Here is a 25,587-nt window from a genome sequence, read left to right on the forward strand (position 1 = left end):
TCTTGTGTAAACATTCAAAACGGTGAGTTCAATTTAGACGAGGTGTTCTCGTCATATTTGGTTTGTTGTTCAAATTTTTAAAAATGTATAAGTACTGTGCAACCTGTGTTTGAAAAAGATATATATACATGTAAAAATATCCTTCTAACTCTCTATATATATTTTCTACAATACTACCACAAACACCAAAACGATTTCCTTTGTAATTTCATGTTATAAACTGGCTGTATATTATTGGAAAGGGCTACGAAAAGAGATTATAATCTTCTCGCCTTTGTTCAGTCAATCCTGGATCTTGAAAATAAACATCACAAAATGATTGTAGCCACAATTAATGATGTAGTGATGAGCGTTTATTTACGTGGTCTTTACAAAAGCAGAAGAGAGAAGGTATTGATCTATCAGCCATTTTCTTCCTGCTCACCTTCAGTTCTCTCAGGCTGGCCTGGATGGCCGCCCTGTCCCTGATGTTGGGCCGGGCCTGGTCCACTCTCCTCTCCATGCCGTCCAGCCAGAAGGTCGTGTCCTTGTGCTGACCGTTGTACTTCTGACTGGCCGCTTGGAGGTCGTCTACCTGCTTCATGCTGTAGAATGACAAGATGTAGTGTGTATGCCTATAATAATTGAGTTCCTTTCAGTTCGGCCCAAGTTCATATAATGGTCAAGTTTGCTGTTACACATTATATAATAAAACATATGATTTTCTTTTTTCAAAATGGCTGAGCAAGGGTCTTTCTTCTACAAGATTCTGAACATGAAATGTGAAAACACACATTACTTCCATATACAGTATAAGATACTAAACAGATGGGATGAAAAGAGAAACATCTTGCTTTCCATTTATTGTATCTTGTTTGTTGTTTCATTCTGTTTTTTTTTTTGTCTGTGTTTTGCTTCTGTTTGTTTGCACTTTCTTTGGTTGGACTGTGTTTTTCTTTTGTTTGTTTGCATTTTCTTCTTTGGTTTGTTTGTGCTTTTGTATTGTTTACATTTTTCTTTGTTTTATGTGTTTCATTTGGTTTGTTTGTGCTTATTAGTCTGTATGGGTTTTACTTTTGTTTGTTTTTTGTTTTCTTTTTGTCTGTGTCTCCTCTCTCACTCACCGCTGTGCCAGGCTGTCCTCCAGCGTGGCCCAGTTGAGATGGACGTTGGCCAGGATGCCTTTGACGTGTGACGTATCGTTGGCTCTCGGCTCCTTGATCAGCTGTTCTCCCATCTGCAGAACCTGCTTCAGGGCGGGGCGCTGTCCATCCACCTGCTGCTGAGCATCCTGTCAGAGAAAGAAAATAAACTTTGTCCAAACAAGCTGAAGTGCAACAGAGTACACTTTGAGAAATGTGAATTGGCATCAGATTGAAAAGTGCCACGAAAACAAACAAGCAAAGAATGAAAGTAAAGAAACTATAGTCCCATTAGAAAGTGGTTAGATACTGTTTAATGTGTAATCATTGGAAGCGCAATTGTATTTGGACTTGCTTAGTTTTTTTTTTTTTTTTGCTGATAATCTTTATACTGGGCTTAATGGATGGAACCTGTACAGTACTCCAATTTTAATTTTTCCTGCAGTTAAGGCAACAATTACAATGTACGTTGTATCATCATTCTAAAGATATTATGAATACTTGGTGTATCGTCATCATCATCACCATCATTACCATCATCATCATCATTGTCACCATCATAGTGTAGTCTTATTAATTGGGCTTAGACAGCATCATTATCATCACTACCACAGCCGTCACAATCAATACTATCATCACCACCAACAGGTTTTATTGTGTATACACATACAAATGTATCTAGTCTGTCTGTCGATGCCAAAACAGTCAATCTGATTAGAAAGACTGTAAAAGGTTCATTACACCATACTTCCCCATACAATTCACTGCTATACAGTACATGTATCCTAGGCAAAGTTTGCTCTCTAGAGGCGTATTATGCATTTCAAAGTGAATGTTCAACCAATCAGTGTGATGTACACTATGCTAGGCCTATGAAGAAACAAAATGATGCCATCCGCCAAACCTTGAGTTTCTTGATGAGTTGAGGCATCTCCAGTTGTCCAGTTTCCCTGGCGTTCAGCGTCTTGATCAGCGGCAGTTCCCATTCCTCCAGTCTGTCGACGCGGTCCTCGAAGTCGTTCACCCTGTCGACCAGGCCGTCGAGCACGTCTCCGTGGCGGGTAGTGGCGTCGCCGACCTTCTGGTAGCGGTCGTTGACCTCGGCCAGTTTGTCCCGGATGATCTTGGCCTCCTGGGGCTCGCTGGTCTGGATGAGCTGGGTGGCGGCGTCGTTGATGGCGTCGATGTCGGGTTGGTGGGCGACGATATCCTTCTGAAGGATCTGTGAAAGAGACAGGGGCAAATGTTTCTTTGATGTCTGCATTTTTTATATTTCCATGTCTTCTTACATCATCTCTATGCCTTTGATAACCAATATGTCACTCTGTTTATTCCTTTCTCACAAGCACAACCTTACACTTGTACATTTAGTACCAATTATCATCAGCAATTTAATCTAGTTAAATGCAATCCATCAATCAAGTCTGATCCAATGCAATCGATCCTATCCAAATCAATTTTGTTTGACCCAAATCCATTCTAACCCAACCCAACTCCAAACAAAGGCAACCAACTTTTTCAACCTCAACGCCCATTAAACTAACTCGCTTCCAAATCAAAACTACTCATATTCACATTGATGCATCTAATCTCAATCCAATTTCGATCTCATCCAATCTCAATCCAATCCAAAGCTGATCTCAATCTAATCCAATCGCGATCTAATCCAATCTCAATCCAATGTCAATTCAATATGAATCCAACATCCAATAAAATTTCAATCCAATCCTTATCTACAATGTCAATCCAATCCTCATCCAATGTCAATCCAATCCTAATCCAATCCAATTCAATATTAATCCAATCCAATCATAATCCACCACAAAATCTGACCTGCTGGGACTCCACGTTCTCGAGGAGTGGTTCCTTCTGGAGGCTGATCAGCGTGCCTTTCTCCATATTGTAGCAATCCCGCTCCGCCTTGTCCAGCCAGCGTAGGAGCATGTCGAGGTTCTCCTGTACTCCTTGCGACTGGCTCAGGGCTCGTCGAAGTGCCGCCAGGCGGTCGTCGATCTTGCCCTCGAGAGCGCGGTAGCGGGCATTGATGTCGTCTGCACATTAAAGTTTATTTCGTTAAGAGTAAATTACTGTAGTGTGAAAACTTTGTGCTTATTCTGGTATTTAATAAATATGTGATGTTAAATTACTTATAATACATTGTATCTCTTTTTACACAAGAAGGGGAGACTTACATGTACATACAGTATATAGTGTACAGTGTACAGTGTATTAAAAGATACCTGTATCTTTGCACATTCTTGTGAGTAAAACCTGGGCCTTCATACATGTATCTGCCTTAATAACCACTATGAAATTTTCTTTAATATTCCATTTCTGAACGACACAAATTTCTAAATGTGTCTTTGAAAATGCCGAAAGTGCACCACACAGATACAATCAACACATCACAAAGCCAATTGTAATTTTGTAGTGATTGTAAATCTATTCAGTACTACATTATTGTCTTCTAAATTGCAAAACTTCTTGTGCTGCACATGACAGAGGGGAGTGTCGACTCCTTCTTACCGGACTGTTGGGTGACGTCTCTTTGGACTTCGGGGTGAACGGCCGAAAGGTCTTCTGCGGTGTCACTGACCTTCTCCACATCGCTCAAGTGCTGGACCACATCATTGCGCAGATTCTAAAAGATCACAAGAGAAGGAAATGAAGGAGAGGTCAGTGTCAGTGGCGGCTGCAGTAGTACAATCATACAAATTGTATGATGAGTTTAATCGCAAATGAGTTAACTCCATTCTTGTTCAGTTGAAATACAAAGTATTTGCAATTAAAGCTGCTAAAAACAAAGGAAAAAAAGGATGAAAGAAAAATTGCATTTTCATTGCTTGCCTATTAAATTGCTCGCCTAAGAATTTTAACTCTCCACAGAACTATTTTCATATTGTTTGACAAAATACATGCATATTCAATATACATCTACAGCTGTTCATACACTGTGTGTGAATTACTGTACAGAGAAGATATGGCAAACCAAAACGTGCATCTGAATTCCGTTCAAGTAAGTGAAATTTAGTCATTTTGCATGCTACACTGTACGTGTAAACACAATGTGAAGTACAACTGAGTAATTCTCATATCATGCTCACATAATCAAACAATATCCAACTGTCTTCAATGATAACATAGAGAAGTAAAACACATTTGTGCATACACCTGTGCCACAACGTGCAGGGGCATTCAAAATTGCCACTACTGCTTTCGAATAGCTTGCTCAATGACAAAATTGTATTTTCCTTAATGTCGATGCTTTTATTGTTGTTCTTGTGTTTGTCTGTTTGTTATTATTAATGTTATTTTATCATTATTATTATTATTATTATTATTATTATTATTATTATTATTATTATTATTATTATTATTATTATTATTATTATTATTATCATCATCATTATTATTATTACTATTACTATTATCATCATTATTGATATTGATGCTATAGGAGTGATAGACTGCTAGACAGGTTTCACATTTACATGCAACTTACAATATTTGTACATTGTATCAAACTGATATGTCAAAAGCAGAGCTAATGTGGGACACACTGAAAGTACTCTCTGGGAGTATTGTACTTGTACTTTAAAATAGCCATCTCCGTACATTCTTCTTTTTTCTCTTAGCATTGCAAACACTGTCTTTAGTACTCAACTGCTTTTCAATTCCATAAATCAAATACCTTAAAAGCTTTCATGTGTAACACTAATGGAAATGCAGCCTTTCTGGGCTAAACACTAAATCCAGAGATATTCCATCTCATTCTTGTAAGTATTCCTCATTATAAAAATGGCAGCAAATGTGAATGCTGCAAAATTACAATTTGATACACTGACCTTTGAACCTGCAAGAATTTAAAATAGAACATTGCATACACATCTGCATACAGATAGAGTATACCTACAGTGTAATCATGCTGTACACACTTGATACACAATATAAAACTCAACTGCGTACACATGCAGTTACAGCTGGAAGCAAATGAGATTCATAGATACAGTCACTGTAACACGGGTCGAAATAAATGGCAGAGTTACACTGGGATGGATGTACACTGTACACATTCACAGACACAAGTACTACACTGTGTACACCTATGGTGTATTTCTTTTTTACTCACTGTCATATCCTGATAAGGCAGAGGAGATTACACGGTGAAATAAAGAATAGATTTCAATATCAAAAACAAGGATTAATCTAACCAAAAGATGGCTACTTTTTGACCCTTATTTTGCTACAATGTACGCTCATCAAAAGGTAAATTTTGCTAGCATGCCTTCTCTGCTCATTGACAGAAATGCCCTTAAATCAACTTGTAATTTACAACATGTATAACATTGTATATCACAGTATCATTTGTTAAGGACTGCTTCCTACAAGTTCACTCGAGTTGGCTAGTCTGACTTGAACGAAAGGGTCATCTTTTTTCTTCTTTTTTTCTAGGGGGTGGGGTAAGGTTTCACTGGTAGATAGTTATATTTTGAGTACATTAATTGGCAACATAAACAGAGAGCCTAAACACACAACTAAAGAAATACATACTACATGTATGTTACAATTGGGGCTAGTGAAATCTAATTCTAATGAATTTGGCAGGTAAAAAACACAACAATATTATCTGCTTGTCTACAACCTCTGTTGAGTTTAAGGTGAGTGCTTTGACAGTTAACCTGTTTCATACTGAATTCTGAAATCCCCGTAGACTTGATACAAAGGACACCAGGATCTTGCATGGAATGGCTCAAAGAGATTGTCTGCTTACCTGGAGTTTCTCAATCTGCTTCTCGATGGCTGCCGGGTCGGCGCTGATTGGCTCCTTCAGGAGTTTCTCCAGCGTGGTCTCCGCGTTGCCGAGCCAGGGCGTGATCCCGTTGACAGCGTTGTTGAAGAGCTGGTGGTGGTCGACCAGCATGCGCAGCCGCTGGGTCAGGTTTGAGGAGCGGCCCTTGAGGTCGGCGTACTGACCGTTGACCTCGGTCAGCTTGTCGCGGATGACGGTGGGCTCGGGCTCCTCCCGGAAGGAGTCGTTGAACTTTCGCGGGAGGACGGCCTTTCGGAAGTCGCCAAGCTCCTGGCGGTAGGCCTGTGAGAGGGAATGTGAATGAGTGGGATTGGAAATAACAGATGATGATGAAATTGCAGCGAACTTTTCAGCAACATTGAATGAGGAGAAACAAATGACAGACAAAGCAAGATACTATGATAGCACTGACAACCGGATACCAAACCTTTGAACTACAGTTTAAAAGGAAACAGCCAAAATAAATTCAGACGTAATAGACAGTGTACAGTGGTAGTGTACTAACAAAAATGTGAAGCAGTCCATGCATCTATTTGTAACATGTGTTAACAGTGAAAAACTGCCCTTCTGAATGAATGGAACTGCAATGTATGTATAGTCAGGTATCCTATTACCGAACGGTATCCTATTACCGAACGTGTACTTTGTCAATGGAGCGCGTACAACAACTCGAATACGCATTCATTGCACTACGCGCTGTTATCTCATAGGGGAAGCCAGTGCCGAAAATTGCTAAACTGCAGCAAAAAAACAAAACAAAAACGTAATTTACCTCAAATTTACGTAATAATTGCTAAAATTTCGATGTTCGTTGTCCTGCGTTAATAAACATTGACCGAAAATACAATGTACAAATTTCCCCATACAGAGGGCGCACGTTCGGTAATTACAATACGATTTGCGTCGGTAAAAAGAGACAACTTTTGTGGAAGGGTTATTTGAAATACGTATTTTTTCTAAAAGTTGGCTTATTTTTCAAGTATTTTCGTTACAGCTAAAGTCATCAGCATTTCGATTATCTATAAGGATATTTTTGGCTGAATTATTGCATAATGTTGCCCGTTTGGAGCAATAAAACAAAAATTGTTCGGTAATAGGATACACCTCCATACAGTACAAATGTACATGTCAAATTGGATAGATCTCACTCTACACCTACAAAATGTATGGTACATTGTGTGTCTGCTCAAACACAGCATACCAATGATATCATATTGTACATGTATACATGTATCTTATTTCATGTGTATCCTATGTTATACAGTAGTTCAGCGTAACCCTCATTAGCAATGGTAAAAACTGCCAATAGCTGTTAATTGGCATGGGATAATTACACCGCTTGCAGTTCCACAGAATTTAAACGTTAACCTTTGAGAATAGCAAGATAAATTTATTGCATTTTGTCAGTTACAGCACTTGCTACACGTACTACTACACTGATAACCAAAAGGTCTACATCTTCAAAATTATGAGACCGCATCCCTTGTGGTCACTCACCTTTTCTCCATCCGTGTGTCTCTTGCCGTTCATGTTTAGGAATCGGACGTCCGCGCCCTCGGTCAGAATCTCCTCATTGAACTCGCTCTGCTTCTCGAACTGTCCCCTGAGGGTGTCGAGGTCGCGCCCGATGTCCCTCTCCTGCACCCCGAGGCGGCGATCGGCGTCGCCGAGCCACTGCCTGAGCTCGATGTCGTCCTCGAGGATCTTGGCCAGCTCGGGGAGGGCGGCGGTCAGGCGGTTCTGCCTGGTCTGGGACTGGACGTAGACGGCGTCGTAGCGGACCTTCAACTCCGTGCTGAGGTCCTGCAGCTTGGCGCGGTCCGAGGGCTTGAGGCGGTCGGCGAACTGGTCAATGAGCTGTGTGGCCGTCTGGACGACCTCTACCACTGGCTGTTGGTGGGCGACAATGTCGTCATTGAGAACCTGGAGAGGGAAACACAGAGAAAAAACATGCGACCATTAGAACTCTGTGCAACAAGTCCACAAGTTACATCATAATAAAACGGTAACATTTCATACTCTTTACTATTCCCCGAGTGCTTATACACAAGCAAATCCAGACATTTCATCACATGAATGGGGAGGAGGTGATTTATAATATAATATGTGACAAAAAGAGCAAACAAATCACAACCAACAACACTTGTCCATTAGTTTATACTTTTGTGAGATCTTGATTGTATGTACACATAATCCTTCACTTCTAAGCAGTCAACTAGAGATTGAAGCTTTTGCTTTCATTACCTTGTGGTCTCTCGCCTGTCCATCGAGGTTCTTTGGAGTCTCCGACATCGGCTGTTCGGATCCCAGCCTCCTCTCTGCCTCAGCAACCCAGTCCAGGAGATCGGCGAGGCTGGCCAGGGCGCGTTTTAATCTCTCTGCCAGAGACATCTAGAGACAGGAGGGAAATGCGGGTGAAGGTGATGACCTCTGCCTTTATAGAGATCCACAATCAGGAGCACGGCTAAGCCCCTCGATAACATTACTGTAAAAAGAGTTCATCTGTCTCTACATGATACACCAGCTCATAATTTCTTATACAATGTACAAGCTGTGCATATAGAATCCTCCCATTCCCCTATTTTACAACAGAAATGCTGCACAAAAAAAGATCAAACAGATGTACAGTACGTATGGGAACCTGGCTTTAGTGGGTACCCTTATACACAGTAAAATGGTTATCTTTTCTGTAGTAAATTATTTCTATCAGAGTTTCATTACAAATATCTCAAAACAACAGATTAAGAACAATACACATGCGAACCACGCGAAATCCATTAAAATGCATAAAATGCAACTGTTCATATAAGATTGATTGAAATGTAAAGTGCACTTTTCACTGCGGAGTGCTGCGACAATGAGAACAGGTGCAGAAATATATCGATCTTAATCAACTTGACTCACAAATCCCACATTAAGGAAGTTTTATTTTTTATCATTATTATGATCTTTGTTGTTAGATGAATTGCTGAATCTTTTCAAACAGCTGTCAAACAATCAAATGTACTGTATACTGCATGACAGTCGCAGTGCTCGTACAGTTCCCAGATTGATGGATCAAAGCTGACATTACAACATATATCCTTCTGATATTCCATGCTTATGAACAATGATTGTCCTCGTACTGCATGCATTGGATCAAAGCTGTCCGTGTATCCTTCCGGTGCTCCATGTAACTGAATAATTTTGGACATTACAAAGAGATGAATTAAGGACGGCTCACCACTTGGTCCCTTTCTTGCTTGAGACGGTTGAGCTCGTCCTGGGCATTCTTCAGCCAGTCCTGTGAGGTGACTTGGAGCCGGTTGTAGCCGTCCTTGAGCCCTGCCGTCCGCCGGTTCAGCGCATCTTGCTTGTCGTACGGCAGGTTCTCCTTGTTGTCACCAACGAACTGCTCGCTGCGCAGGCTGACGTCGTCGACCGGCACTTTGTGGTTGGCGATGTCCGTGACTAGATTCTGAAAAACAAAACATGTCAGTGGTAAACAGTTCAATAAAGACTGGGGAGACACATTTTGAAATAAAGGCACATGGATAATGATGGGTAGTGTTTGCACAATGATCTTATGATTCACAAAATTATCCTTTCTTAAGCAGATTGGAAGTCTCACAAAAGCCACTAAATAATTCTGTAGAAATATTGCTTGTACAAAATGCTTCTGAACAAATCTCCTACTGAAATGAGAACAGCATTGTAGTTGTCTTTGAGAGAACAATTTCTAGCAAGATACAATGTGTACATCTGTATTTTTCACAAATACATCGTATATTGTATTTTTTCATGAAATGGGTATTGCGTTGTACCCTACACTTTTACAGATTCTCTAAAGATTCACAATGTGCGAAATGCACCAAAAACTTTTTTTTTTTTTTCAGGATTCCATTATGATAATTAACATTTCTCCACAGCTAGCATTCAAGAAATAAGTGTCTGTGACCAGCGCTGGCTCTGTTCAAGGACAATTTTGAATACACACAACTTTGAATGGATTGAGCCTGACAGTGTCGACATTTGGAATGCCTCAAATCTGATGTCGCTCTCACAACACAGGAACTTGAGATGAACCGTACTGTCACACTCTGTTCCCTTTACCTCAAGGACACCAATCTCCTTCTCCAGCGGTTCAATGTCCACGGCCGGAATGTGTGGTTCGGCCTTGGTCAGCTTGGCCTCAGTAGCGGTCACCCACTCCATCTGCTCACCGACCTTCCCGTCCCGCTCGATGTACTGCCGGGTCAGGTTCAGGTCGTCGACGCGGAACTGGAGGTCGGCCAGGAGCTCGTCGTAGCGTCGATTGACATCGTTGAGTTGGCGCTCTGTGGGTGTTTCATCTGGTTGAGAAGGAATCGAGGGAGAAAGTTCATTATGAAATGTAGGTGAACTTCACGGTATGTTGCAGTGACAATAATAACAGGACCTGGCATTTAAATTTTGCTTGCTAATGGAACAAAGTTCAGCACTGAAAAGGGGAACTAAACACAAACAAAATGAAAATCATATCACAGACAATGCACCACACTACATGAAGTTAGGACAAATTATTGACACACAGTGACTTTAATAGAGTACAGAGAATTTACGTGAATGTTTGAATTGTCATTAATCTGAATTGACATGAATTCAATTTTTATTGTATAGTTTGCATCTATACAGTCATGTACATCTTCAGAAATGTGTGAATGACTATCCTATTAAACGGATCGTATAGTTTTGGTTGAGACCTAATTTCAGGTTTCTAACATTTTTTGGTGAGATAATGAGAAACCTCTTATGAAATATGGAAGAGCATGTAATTCCATGAGGAATTCAACGTTTATTTGATGAAAATTGGTTTTGAAATGGCCGAGATATCCAAAACAGAGCGATTCAATAAAGTGTGGGACCCACATTTTATTACGATTGCTTTGTTTTACTTTGTTTTTGGATGTTTCAGTCATTCCAAACCCGATTTTCATCAAATAAAGTTTGAATTCCTCTTAAAATGGTATGCTCTGTACTATTTCATAAGTGTGTTCTTGGTATCTCACAAAAAGTTATAAGCCCAATTCTCATCTCCACCAATACTGTACTATCCCTTTAATCAAACATGAGTCCAATAGATGATGAAATACGAGAGGACTGACCATCCATGTACATTCCGCTGCGGTCAAGATCCACGGGTGCTGCCTGCTTGACCTGTCCAGACTTGGGCATGGTGGCCTGCAGGGATCTGATGTGGGGCTGGGACACGATCGGTTGGTCCGTCTCGCGGATGACCGCGTCGTAGTTCCGGCCGAGCTTGTTGCAGGTCTCGATGCTGGGCTTGTAGCCGATCACCTCTTGCTGTATTGGCTGTAGGGGAGTAGGAAAATAGATACAATTAATCTATTAGTTGCTACCATGACTTTTGTGTTGCATTAATACATATACAAATTGAAGCAATTTTTCTTTTTTGCGTGTCCAACATCAAAGGCAGTATGGACAGTTAATTTCATTCAGCTCCTTGACTTTTTTCCTTCTCTGTATGAGTGATCCTCAGTTGATGAGGCTTGTATGTGGGCACTTAATGTATCGAATGATTTCTTGACAGCATGTCACCTGCAAACAATGAGGGTACCAAAACCTATAAGAATTTACATAAATTTTTAGACTTACCAACAATAGCAAAAGCATGTAAACATGCATTGTAGAGTATCGAACAGGTCTTCATCATATTTCTCGTGGATTTTCATGTACTGCAATATATACAGTGTAAGTCAAGATTGTCCTTGATCTGATGATTTTTTTTTCTTACACCTTTCTATCTGTACTCCTGTTTATGAAAACTGTTCCATTGCATACCTTGACTTCCTGCAGTTGTTTCTGGACAGTGGGCAGGTCCTTGCCGCTGACCGGCAGCTGGCCAATCTTTCTTTCCATGCCACTCAGCCACTGGGTGGTGTCACGGTGGCGGTCGCCGTACTTCTTCTCTGCATCACGCTTGCGCTCAAGGTCCTTGTTCCTATGGTTAACGATGCGGACAGAAGGAGACACTTAATGTTTTGACTGTGATCTAAAACTTAAGTTCAATGTGTATGATTCAGATGAGTAGCAATTTATATTGACCATTTTTTTTCTTTTTGGGGGGTTAAAAGGTCTATCGATCTGCTCACACTCGCTCATTTTTTTTTTGTCATTAAATCACATCTTACTACATTTGGAGCTGGCACTCCAACTACAATTTTAGCAAGACAAGTAAATACAATTGCAACATTTAAATTATGTGATTGCAATTCCTTCGAAGACGTACGGAAAAAAACAATCAGGTGAAGAATACACTTCCTACTATGGCAACTGCAATCATTGCCACTTGCCATAATTTGGAAACCTTTTCATGCCATGGCCTAGAGCAAATATTTCTAACCCAGTATTGGAAACTAATCACCTACACTTGTACACTGTAATAAATAATGAACAATCCTACAATGTATGTGTAGCCCTATAATCCTTTGAGATGATAACTGACGTTTGAGGATCTCTCTACTTTTTTTTTTTCTGGACTGGAGACCCAACACTGCCGAGTACAGCATAACATCATCTAAATAGGGACTGCTAGTGACAGATTGATAGATTCTGGAGGCATTTCAGCACAAGCGGTGATCAAAATTTTCTACAGCTCTCAGTACCTCTTCTTGAGAGCTTCCTCGAAGTCCAGGTAGTTCTTGTCCACACTGTTGACGACGGCCGTGACGTAGGACGTGTCATTGGCCTTGGCGTCCGAGAGGAGGGCCTCCGCCAGCTTGTGGATGCGGTCGTACTGGGCCTTGTGGGCGTCATGGCGACGGCCAATGTCCTGGAAGGAGAAGGGAGCAGATGATGACTTTGCAAAAGCATCAAGATGATTTCAGGAGTAAGGCAAATGAGGATAGTATCTGGATGATGTTAACAGCACTCTCAACATCAAAGTAAAATTAAAGTTGCTATAACATTGAGAGAATTCTTTAAGGAATTCAAAGACATTTCAGCGCAATGGTACACTACACGAGTTAGTCTTTGAGTGTAGTCAAAAACCAATAAAACAACATCACACATAAACTACACCTTCTTGAACTTTATAGGAATATTTCTTGATGTTCATTGATATGACAACTACTGTAGAGCACAGATTTTTTTTTCTTTTTTGCTTTCTAATTGAAACAGGAGCATCCGTGCGCACCTGTAAAACTTCTGAAGCAACAAGAAGAGTAAGATACAATCATCATGTGTAGATATACAGTGCAAATGTGGAAACATTTCAGAGCTTTATAATACAGAATTTCCTTACCTTGAGAGTGTTAGCTGTGTTGGCCAGCTCCTGCTTCATTAACCCTTCAGACTCCAGAGTCTCCAGATCAGGGAGGAGCCAGTCCTCGAAGTCGTCCACCTCCTTCTCAAAGTCGGACAGCTTCCTGCTGAGGGCGAGGAGGCCCTCACCATGGTCGCGGGCGGCAGACGAGACGTTGCCGTAGCGATCGTTGACCGAGTTCAGCTTGTCCTGCACCAGCTTGGCCTCGCTGGCCGGGACAGTCGCCATGAGCTGCTTGGCGGCGACGTTGACGGACTCGACCGCCGTGCGGTGGTTGGCGATGTCGTCCTCGAGAACCTTGAAATGAAAGGAAGTAAGTTGAAGAATGACAAAACGTGACCTCATTCCAAATCCTGAAAATCATCAGCTTACAATGTATGTTGTTGCTTGCTACCGTCATTCAGATGTACGTTGTATCAGTAAGTGCAATATGTGATATCACATTCCATACCTTTGTAAAGACCAGCAAATAAGGAATAAACAAAACATACATGTACATTGTACACCATTGTGAACATATTTTTTTTTTGACAAAAAAACATGAACATTTAGACAACTGACTCATTTTGTTGATTTGTTCTGCTGTAACTTCCCAAACAAAATGTGATACAATTACATTAGATGCAAAGGTATCACAAGGCAAAAGTCGCAACAAAGCAACAGTAAGTACAGAAACTGAAAGTACACAGAAAACAAATGATGAAACGCACAAATTCAGATTACAGAGCAAAGCACTTATAAATAGCTTTAAAACCTTCAAAACTGTTGTACACTGAAGATCACACACCGAGTGTTCATAATGCAATCATGCAGTGGCTTCCAACTAAAGCTGTGTCTGTTACAGCACAGAGACATTAAACCTGAAAGTTCTTGAATATGATTTAAACTGAATTCAGGAAAAAAAGAAATTAGTAAAAACTAGAAACAAAGGGGAAAAAAATTGATGTGTCACACAGATAATAACTGAGTTACATAATGTAGTTTTGGGGTGTGGCTTATTCTTTTTGGCACCTGAGTAAAAGTTTCCAGGTAAAACAAGGATAGTTCTGAAGTTCAAACAATGGATTTATACATGATAATTATACAATAAGCAAACTATTTTAAAGCATACAGTACATCAAGCACTACGTGCTGCTCCAAACATTAAAAAAAAAAAGAAAAAAAATATATATATATCAAAATAGTGCATTAAACATCATATGCCACTTGATAGGTAGATCAAATGTACATCCACGATTTGAATGCAACATAACTTTATCATGAGCAATGCCAAGCCTTTTGCTCTCAAAAAGACGAACGGTTTAACAGATTTAGTTTTTACATGTGTATGCAACATACAATATACAGTGTATTGATGCCAAAATACAGGCATTATATTAACAATGCATGTTACTTATTTTTACACCGTCAAATACAGGTTGTACACTTGGGTACATGTACCATAGTACACAATTTCCATGTCTTCCTACATTAACCTACAATTGTACACGCAACTAAAATGTCTATGAAGATTTTAAAATTTAATGGATAATAGGTTAAAAGTACATGTATGATGCATGCATGCCAGAACCATATTATCTATACTGTATGCATAGGCTAAAAACAGCAACACTGTATCTATACTATTAACGCATTAACCTGTTGCCTGCAGAAACCTTACTAGTCCTGTCTGAAGTTTATGAGAATCTAAGACTGGTAGTAAATGAGTTAGGAGTATTGGAACACTACATATACATGACAAGCTTCTATTTATTCACCTACACAGACATGTCAATTACTTCTTTAAAAAAGAATAAATAAAAATAAGTAATCTATTAAAGTTGAATGAGAAAAAACAACAGCAAAACTTTCAAAAAATACCAAAAGACAAAACATGGCTTTTGGTAAACTAATCTGTAATTTTCTGTGTTGGTTTTCCTTGATATCAACTCTTGATGCAAACATAAAAATATTATCAACTTCAAAGGCAAACATCATGACCATCATGCAGCCTTCTACTGTATCATTGAAACACTGACTATTCTGCTGAAATGCAGGCTTGATGTGTGAAATATTCAACAATCAAGCCACAATGAAGAAAACTTGATGTACAAAATTGCAGACAAACACATGAACATCAGCAGTGACAGCAACATATGAAACATCTTTGAAACTTTAAACATGAAACAAAATGCAAAATGAATGGATGGGCTTGTAACACACTGAGACACAAAATTCCTAACGTTTGTGCAAACTTACTTTCTGGCCTTGTTTAAGCTGATGGGGTATCATATGGTGTCAAAAATACAGCAAAGCAGTAAGTAATTATGACATGTTTACAGTTGTAATCACTTCTAACATGCCTCATTGTCATTTCTCCTAAGCATCTTTTCTCTCCAGCCACTAGGGGAACAGTGCTGAAGGAAAATGCATGTAGAGCACTTCTATTCTGTCCCCTTTCATGAACCTACCTTTAAAAGAGTGTCATAATATCAATATGTGGTTTTTATGCATTCATTCTTACACACAGGTCCTCATTGCAAAGGTCAAAGACAGCAATACCATCATTAATTTCTAGAGATCCAGAAGTTTATCATCATGGAAGCAAGCCTTCCTCTTTCTGCCTCCCATGAATTAACCTCGCCTCGCTAGTGAAACATCATCATGCCCTTTTACACTTCCTAAACATACAACCTGTATTCCAATCTCCTCATGACATCCACAATCTAATCTGCCCCATTTCATCTACTCCTACATCATCTTGTTGCCATGGAAACTGGCCTTCATCCCATGTTCCCATCCCCTCCCCCTCCTCCTCCCACTCCTCCTCTTCCTCCTCCACCTCCTCCTCCTCCACCTCCTCCTCCTCCTACTACTACTACTCCTACAGTACTCTTCATCATCCTCATTCTCCTCCTCCTTGTCCTAGTCCTGTTCTTCTTCCTCTTCCTCCTCCTTCTCACCTCCTCATAACTTTCCCTATCCTGCTTCTCCTCCTACTACTCCTCCTCCTCCTCCTCTTTTTGCTTACTTTGTTGTTCTCCACCTGCTCCAGGATGGGTTCCCTCCTGGCCGGAGTCACTGTACCCTTCTCAAGGCGGTGCTGCTCCTTCTCCGCTTCATCCAGCCACTTGAGGAGCATGTCCAGGTTCTCCGTCACGCCCTGCGTGTTGGCCAGGGCCACCCGTAGCTTCTCCAGGAGGTCATTGACTCCCATCTCAAGGGCCTGGTATCGCTTGACGATGTCACCTGAATGATTAATAAATGGCAGAGGTCGAGGTTAGAAAAATTACATGCCCCAAGGAGCATTAATTCAATCTAACATGAACTCCTGCATGTAACTACAACTGTATCTTACGTAACATTTTTGCAATGAATACACATATTAGTTTATACATATACAACCAACATATCCGAGACTAACAAAACTTAACAAATGTTAACAGGTATTTCTAAAGGTCAATGTCCTGTGAATTCAATATGTTCTGCCACTACTCTAAGTATACTGTAGTAGTGTGAACAAAAGAGAAAAAAAATACACAGAGAAAGAGGTGCATGGTGCCATATCACATACCGGTGGTCCTCTGTACGTTGGGTTTGACGGCTGGCTGTGTGCCGATGAGGTCCTCTCCGTTGGTCTTGACATTCTCGACATCGCTGGCGTGGGCGATGACATCTTGGTGGAAAGTCTGAGAAAAGATGGTTAAAATTATCAAACACTACTGTACACAACATGTACATTTTCCAGTCCCCTAAGGAGGGTAAAAAAGAGCACTCACAGAGTATTACATACAGGATGTACTGTACTGCAGTAGTGCATAATCTATTGTTTGAATCAATTCAACTTCCAGAGTTCCATCAGCATCAGTTTGGGTAAAATGAAGTGGAATGCGACATGAAGTATGAGCTGGTAAATTTGCATGAATTATATTTTCGTTTGCTGCATTGAGCATCAACAGTATGACACTTGTAGGTATCCAACCTTTCACTCATTTTCAGGTGCAGAAATGAGCTTTTCTTCACAAGTTTATGTAGCAAGATGATCGACAGAGATTGTACCAAAAGAATAATGCCCCATTGGACACTGCATTGCAGGGGCACAAAAACGGATATGACAAGTGCACTGACCTCTGCTCTCTCTATCTGCCTCAAGATGGTTTCTTTGGTAGCACCAATTGGTTCACTCTTCATCTTGTCGAGCGAAGTCTCCGCATTCCCAAGCCACGTGGAGACGCCATTCACGCTGTCGGTGTAGGTCTGGTGCTTGGCGACCAGCTCATTGAGGAGTCGCAGATGCTTGCCATAGCGTCCCTTGAGCTTGTCGAAGCGGTCGTTGACGTCTCGCAGCTGCCCGGCGAGGAGGTGCGTCTCGGGCGCCTCCTGGAAGGCACGGCTCTGCTGCCGTGGGAGACTGCTGCGGAACTCGGCAAGTTTCTGGCGGTAGGCCTGTCACCAGGAGATAAAAGGGGAAGGGTCATTTCTTTAACGTTTCAAAAGATATTAATTTTTTTTATATGTCAGGCACTATATTTTTAAATGTATACTGTACATGTACAATTGTGCATGATATTATTATTCAAACAAGCACCAAACAATGGTTTCAAAACACTAGAAAGATTTAAAGAGTGCCAACTTTTGCCTATACAGCTCCGCAAATCCATAGAATCGTGCATAATTTAAAAAAAAAGAAAAATTCTGGATTCTAATCATGATCTGAATCACCATCAACAAATAATCATGTGTTCCTTTCACAAAAATGAACCTTCTTGAAAACTTCCTCTTAATCTGTTCATCAGTTTTTTTAGTAATGTTGTCAGTAGAAAACCAAAATGATTCTGGCAAAAAATGACACTCCTTTGAAAAGGTACACACCGTACCACACTCATTACATTCCTGGCAGGTTAAAAAAAGCCCCTCTGAATTATTACTCAAACCCTTAAAGAACCTCACCTTGGCAAGGTCGATGTACGTCTGGCCGGCCTTGTTGAGGAACTTCAAGTCGCCCTTCTGGTCGTTGACGTCCTCTCCAAACTCCATGTGGTCGGTCTGCTGCTGCTTGAGCGGCTGCAGCTCGATGGCCACGTTCCGTTCCGTCGTGTCCATCTTGCGCTCAGCACCCTGGAGCCAGTCCTGGAACTCTGTGAAGTCAACCTGGGGGGAGAAAAAAAGGGAGACGGAAACATTGCACATTACTTCTGCATTAACAGAATCTGACTTACGTATAACTATCGACTTTCTGGCTCTATTGGCAAAAGGCACAACATAAATGAATTTCACATAAAGCAAATATTGCTGCTTTCAACTATTTGACATATGACTATGGATCCGTCCAATCATTATGTACAATGTAAAATTTCATATTTCTTTATTCATGGGGAGTCAAACCATGCAAAATACAAAATACTTGAACGATACAACCAATTATTGATTTGCTTTTCAAACGAAATAGGCAAGGTCAATTTGCATATTAGTGTTATTGATAGAATATGACAATTGATTGACACGTCAGTCATACAGAACTTGCATATCAAAATGAGGAACGAAGCAATATTGAATCATATATGAAAGTGATGATTTGAAATATTAATTCTGTTTCATGTGTGGTCCTGGGGGCATTTCACGCCTCCATTCCAACAAGAAAATTGTCAGCTGCTTTTGTTAGTATGCCTCGATCTCATCACATTGGGACAAAACGCAAAATATTACCTCTTTGTCATTAAGACCCTCTGCACTTATCCCAGTAAATGTCAGTGTGATTATAATCGGCATCTTGTATTACAATTTTTGTCAGTTTTAAGAGGTACTTACATGTAGAACAAATTTTCTATAGATACAGTATTATATTGTTTTTGACACTTTTGCCGCACCATGTGCAGCTGAAATACACATAATGTATTGGTTCACTTCACTTACCTCGAGCTTCTGTAAGTCCTCGATGGCCTGTGTGAGCGTCTTCTGGCGGTCTGATGACTGCGTCAGCACGGCATCATAGCGCCCTCGCAGCTCGGACTGCCCGTCCCGCAGGCGTTTGGTCTCAGCGGGTCCAACCCTGTCTCCCAGGGTCTTGAGGAGTTGCTCGATGTCCTCCACACACTGTAGGATCGGCTGCTGGTGGGCCTGGATGTCCTCATGCAGCGGCTGCATCAAATGACACATGCAGGCAAATTAACCCATCTCCTCTCAAACTAACTACATGTATTCATACAGGTACACTTGTACATGTACCACATCTGATGAAATCAGTCACTTTCATAAATTTCATGTTTTTTCATTTGCTATTGGTGACCCTGTCATATGTATTTCCTTCTGCAGACAAATTAATCTTTCAAACACTTTAATACACTTTCCAGGCATACATTGTACGTGTGTATGCCTTGTGAGTGAAGAGGCTAATCGTATTTCAAACAATCTTTGCATTATCTCATGTTTGCTAGGAAATTCTACAACGTGTGTATATTGATGTGCAGCTGTATGTGACCTAAAGTACCTCCAGCCTTTAACATGTTAATAGTAGGATGTATAACAACAAAAAGGTACTGTATCTACTGTTGTATATACATGGTGTACATGTACACATACAATGTATGTAACCTACCACAAGATTGCCATGCATTGCTACCATTTGATACTATTGAAGGTCTGTAAACCCTGACCATGGAAAAATACACATGGGTATGAACAATATACATGTGTATGTCTGATTTCCTGATGGTAACTGAGAATTTTCTTTTCCCACAATACATGTTATTTTGTGGCCTATCAGTCCCGTACCTTGTGATTGGTGTACTGCTGCTTGACCTGAGGGCTCTTCTCATTGAGGGGTTGTTCTGCAGCAAGGGCCTGCTCCGCCTTGGCCAGCCAGTCCAGGAGGTCCTGGAGCTTGGTGCCCTTCTCACGGAGCTCAGTCTCCAGGCGGATCTGGAACAAAACAATCACAGTTTGAATGACAGAAATGTTTGTCACATGAACTGAGGAAAATGGATGGAAAAGCCTAACACAACACAGCTCTTTAACTCACTACCTTCCATGCTAATACCACACTCCTTATGTTGAAGATGAACCTAAAAGTAATTATTTCTTTCAAATAAAAGAAGAAAAATCCACCATTTTTTTTTTCAAATATGGCTTACAAACTGCCCATGATCTGCTCGTGATTAAATGACAAACACAGCCTAAAATACAAAATAACAACACAAAAATATCAAGCAACATAAAAGCTTAATGCAAAATGATCTGACACAGTGAATGTAAAATTGAATCCATAGATTCCTCAATTTTCAAATTCCCAGTGATTAACACGGGGCCAGTAACAGTGACTTAGCATGCAGTAGGTTAATGCTCTCCTCACCTTCTGCTCCTCGTCAATCTGCAGCATCCTAAGTCTGTCGATGGCCTCCTTCAGCCAGTCGTCCGAGCGGTTGTAGACGTCGTCGTAGTGGGTGCGGAGGTTGGAGGCCTTGGTCGAGAGGTCCTCGTTCTGCCGCGGGGAGAGCCGGTCGCGGTTCTTGCGCAGGAAGAGCTCAGACCCGTTCGTCGTGTCCGAGATGTTGGGCTGCCGGCCGCGGATGTCGCTGTGGATACCCTGTGAGGGGAAAAGAGAGGGGGTGGTGGAAGAGTTCAGTACTCAATTATTCAATATTGCATTCCCATCATCATCATCACTGTCCCATTCTCTCACGAATTATACGATGATTGTCCATTCAAATAGAAAGGTAATGGCATGTCATAAATAGCCAGTCACTGTGATTATGATTACAATCCGACTACTATCAATGTTGCCGTCATCTGCACCATCATCATATTATCACGATTGTTATCATCGCAATCATCACATCGTTATTGTAATCATCATTATCCTATCTTCATCATATCGATATCATCATCACCATCATCTTTGTAATCAAAATTACCATCATTACATTATCATTATTGTCATTATCGTTATCGTATCTTCATCATCATAATCTGTATTATACAAATATCATAAAATCTTTTGAATGCATGGAAGGTACAATGTACATTACAGAAAGCCATCATTATCATCATCAGTATCACTGTCATCATCACCACTATCATCCTCATCATCATTCTTACTATCATACAGTACATACTTGTATGAATATCATAAAATCCTTTGGCAAACACTGCAGGCTTACTCTACAAAGGTTTACTCTACAAACCACAGACGAGTCAAGAGAACTTACTCTGAAGTTCTCAATCTCCTTGGTCAAGGTCGGGATGTCGTTGCTCATCGGCCGCGCCCTCTCCATCTTCGTGTCGGAGGCGGTGACCCATTCCTGGTCGGTGTTGACCTTGTTGACGTTGTTCACCCACTCCTCCGACAGGGCGATGTCCTCCAGAGTGGCAGCGATGCGGCGCTTGAGGTCGTCATAGCGACTGTTGACATCGTAGACCTCACGCTGGACTGGAGTTTCACCTGCAAGAGAGAGAGAGAAGGAAATGGAGAGGGGGTAATTGCGTGCCTCTTTTGCACGCACCAGACCATTTACTATTGCACATCTGAGCGAAGGCACGGTACCCATATACAATCCTTCATCACCAAACATTTTTGTCACTAATACATTATAAATAATTTCAACTTGCTGAAAACAGTTTGACAAAGATATGACACACATGCTCTTCAAAGACAAGCCTGACCCCTCATGAGTTAACTCTTACCGTGTTTGGTATACTAGTTGGCAAATATGGTCTGAGACTGAATGTCAACTACAATGTATTAGAGATAATGTCATCTTCTGAATTCTGATCGAATTACAATTGTACCATCATCCTCATGTCGATCTGTCACATTGTTTCATATGATTTGGCTAATGAACTTACATTTGTACATTGCAATGAAACTTACATTGCTTTGAGCAGATTTAATCGAATGTCAATCAAATCCCTTTGGCAAGTTACTGCTACATGAATGTGCATGTTAAGGGTAAAGAAAAGCTTTTGGTGTCAATCTCGAGACTCACCGATGAACTCGACGGGCTCCTCAAACTTGCCCTTCTGAGCCTGCTCCTGCTGACCGATGTTGCCCAGCTCGGTGGAGCGGTAGTGGGGCACACTCTGCAGCGGCTGGACGGTGTCTCTGGTCACTGTGTCCAGCGTCTGGCCATTCTTGGCGTTGGTGTCGATCCTGGGCTTGTAGTCGGTGATCTCCTTCTGCAAGGGCTGCAATGACGGATCAAAATTGAATTGTCAAATGATATGATTACAAAACATATCTCATAGCACCTTATAAAAAGTGCACGTGGCCAAATAATTGAAGGTAACACAAGACAGAAAATCCACTAAATACTTTCTGCTGCTTTTCATTCTGAACGTAATTGATAATTTGAGTCTTCCAAAAAAGAAACTAGAAATGTGCGCATTACAGGACGGACATCTCCAGACATGGGCTTCAGACTAAGATTACAATAATTTCCAAACATAAAGATGGGTTCATTATAATATCCACACAAGAAAAGAAGTAGGTTCATTGAGAATTTTGAGAATTAAAAAAAAACAGAGATTACAATAAAATCCATGTAATGGGAAATCTGTGAAGCCAAAAGATCTGAATCCCGATGAAATCCAATTTTCTTTGCTCAATTTTTCACTAATAAAGCCAAAACATGTATACAATATAAAATATACAAAGACTAAAAGAGGGAAAAACACAGGAACTGAAAGATTCAAACGAGGGAACTTTGTAAGAAGGGATCAAGGGAGCCTCAGATCAAGGAGGCCTTGGTGCCCCTGTCTCACCCGCAGCTCCTTGAGGAGGATTTGGATGGTGTTGGCGTCCATGGCCTGCGGTTCCACCTGGTCCAGTCGACGCTCCGTGTTCTCCAGCCAGTAGAGGACGTCCTTGCGGTGGGTCTGGTACTTCGTGGTGGCCGTCTGCATGTCCTCCAGCTGCTTGTTCCTGGAGAGACGGAATGAAGAGAAAGGAGGAAGGAATGAGGGAAAGGAGGAATGGGAGTGACAGGAGACTGGTTTCTGCAGTCTGTCAATTGCACTTTACCATGCCATCATTTTCTTATTCTCTTGCCCATGAAATATTTTTCAGAATATCAGAAATTTCAAGACACAAGTATTTTTTTTATCAACTCACATAATCTTTTGGTGAAAATTTGGAGCTAGATTAAATGATATCTGATGATACACATTTTTAAACCATAGAAAGTTAGTCTAACGGAGGACATACAGCCTACTTGAAATCAATACAAAATGACCATCAATAGCAATCTGGCAAAGTGCATTTCAGAGCAACTTTATCTATGGTCCATCACTGAACTACAACGATAGTATGGTGTACAGCATTATTGCTTGCCATGCAGACAACAATAAATCATTTGTGCGAGCAGTAGTCAACATCAACTCTTACGATAAGATGTGAGGAAACAGCAAGGAGGAGGAGTCTAGTTAATGACACTTACCTGGTGTTCTGTGCTTTCTCTCCCGCCTTCCAGTTGGAGTCGACGTTGCTGAGGATGGAGGTGACGTACGACGTGTCCCTCGCCTTCGTGTCCTTGATCAGCTCGTCTCCGAGCTGGTGAACCTTTCTCAGGGGAGGCTTGTGTGCATCGGTCTCTTGGCGGACAGCCTGAGATGGGATAGAGACAGGGTTTGTTCGTTCATTTTTTTGTTCCCATCAGTAATAGGATGTACATGTACAAGGTACTAGTACTTACAGTGTATGGTGTATTTATACAAGATATGAGCATGTGTGTACATGTACGATATGTATGCTTGTACTGTGGGTGATGTGCAATGTATGTACATGTATACTGTACATACATACATGTATGTTTGTGTGTAGGCATCATTGCAGTTTCTCAAGAGGTTAAACGTACGTGTATTCTGATCAGTGATGTCCTGCCATTAGATTAGAAAATGAGTATGAACTTTTGGTCATATTTCAAGGGGAAAAATATGGTGAACTCTCTGTGAAATTGGCAACTCGACTGCGCTAAAGTTTGTTGTTGGATGTGGGAAGATGAATGAGAGTTCATCACGCACCTGCAGCCTGCTCAAAAATTCAGGCAGAGGGCGCTGTGCGATCTGCTTGGACTCCGTCTCCTCGACGACAGGCAGGAGCCAGTCCTCCAGGTTCTCGACCTCTTCCTCAAAGTCGTTCAGCTTCGCAGAGAGCGCCTCCAGGTGGCCGCCGTGTTCGTCGGTGCGGATGGCCACCTTCTGGAAGCGGTCGTTGATGCTGTCCAGTTTGGTCTGGAGCTGCTTGGCCTCCTTGGGCTCGCTGGACCGGATCAGCGGCACGGCCATTGTGTTGACCGTGTCCACAGCCGGCTGGTGGTTCACGATGTCCGACATGATCATCTGGTTTAATCGGGCAGTGAAATAACAACCAAACATGAAGGTGAGTGCCAGAACAACATGTCTACGTGTTACATTAGACCAGTTCACAAAACATAAAAGTTCTTAGAAATTCTGGATGATCCCATTATGCATCATACTGTACAATGTACAATGTGTATTTCGAAATAAGGGATACATTTTGAAAATTTCACATGCGATTTTAAATCACTAGCAGTTTTACAACAATGGAAGCTATTACAACATTATGCAAAGGTTCCAGACTCATTTTGCTACACCCCAAAATACACGCATAAACACACACACACAAAAATGAAAACCCCTCAAGATTCACTTTATGTGGCTGTCAGCTAGATGATGGATGGCTGGCTTCAAGATACTTAGTAACCATGGACGTTACCGCAAAGAACCTTGTGATGGCATTATACACGTACACCTAATAATTTTGTGACATCAAAGATCGCATCAGCCAAACACCCACCTTCTGCTCCTGCAGGTTGTCCAAGAGTGGCTCCCTCTTGACGGTGATCAGCGTGCCTTTCTCCATCTGGTGGACGTTGCGTTCGGCCTCGTCCAGCCAGCGCAGGAGGAGGTCCATATTCTCCTGGACACTGGTACAGTTGGCCAGGGCCGCCTGCAGCTCCTTGAGGCGGGCGGCGATCTTGCCGTTGAGGGCGTCGTAGCGGGTGACGATGTCGTCAACGTTGCGCGTCACTTCCGGCCGCAGCTCTTCCTGTACCTCGAGGAGCTCCTCAGCTGCATCCTTGACGTTCTCCACATCCTTGAGGTGGAGCACAACATCGTCCCGAACAGTCTGTTTAAGGCAGCAATGTAGTAAATAATCAGCACATATTCATGAACTCCAGTCATAACGTCATAAATGTTGTTAATGTGTTCAATGCAACTATTACATGTATTCCATTAACTGAGATTCTTTGTTGAGACAAAATTCCTTTTGCACATATATTTCACAGAACTCTCACTAACATTATTGACTAACCCAGTGCCATATATATACGTTGTACATACAAAAATGTGTACAAGGA

The 25,587-nt window shown here is 41.3% G+C and overlaps 1 protein-coding gene across 1 annotated transcript in view; it reads right to left on the minus strand.

The window, feature by feature from the left end:
* The window catches only part of LOC139715873 (uncharacterized), a 225,044-nt gene that overhangs the window by 153,878 nt on the left and 45,579 nt on the right, over nucleotides 1–25,587 (minus strand). The window contains 27 exon segments of the mRNA XM_071627416.1: nucleotides 425–584; nucleotides 1,104–1,270; nucleotides 2,026–2,343; nucleotides 2,955–3,172; nucleotides 3,648–3,762; nucleotides 5,893–6,213; nucleotides 7,429–7,854; nucleotides 8,176–8,322; nucleotides 9,155–9,388; nucleotides 10,024–10,262; nucleotides 11,055–11,262; nucleotides 11,752–11,911; nucleotides 12,576–12,742; nucleotides 13,214–13,531; nucleotides 16,245–16,462; nucleotides 16,788–16,902; nucleotides 17,342–17,659; nucleotides 18,164–18,364; nucleotides 19,127–19,351; nucleotides 19,985–20,131; nucleotides 20,562–20,795; nucleotides 21,418–21,650; nucleotides 22,195–22,393; nucleotides 22,970–23,129; nucleotides 23,644–23,810; nucleotides 24,227–24,544; nucleotides 25,023–25,355. Coding sequence (XP_071483517.1) covers nucleotides 425–584; nucleotides 1,104–1,270; nucleotides 2,026–2,343; nucleotides 2,955–3,172; nucleotides 3,648–3,762; nucleotides 5,893–6,213; nucleotides 7,429–7,854; nucleotides 8,176–8,322; nucleotides 9,155–9,388; nucleotides 10,024–10,262; nucleotides 11,055–11,262; nucleotides 11,752–11,911; nucleotides 12,576–12,742; nucleotides 13,214–13,531; nucleotides 16,245–16,462; nucleotides 16,788–16,902; nucleotides 17,342–17,659; nucleotides 18,164–18,364; nucleotides 19,127–19,351; nucleotides 19,985–20,131; nucleotides 20,562–20,795; nucleotides 21,418–21,650; nucleotides 22,195–22,393; nucleotides 22,970–23,129; nucleotides 23,644–23,810; nucleotides 24,227–24,544; nucleotides 25,023–25,355 — 6,066 coding nt within the window.

The sequence above is a fragment of the Diadema antillarum genome, unplaced genomic scaffold, assembly GCF_040938485.1.
Source record: "Diadema antillarum isolate AM-2024a unplaced genomic scaffold, OU_Dant_1.0 scf00000006, whole genome shotgun sequence".
NCBI lineage: Eukaryota > Metazoa > Echinodermata > Echinoidea > Diadematoida > Diadematidae > Diadema > Diadema antillarum.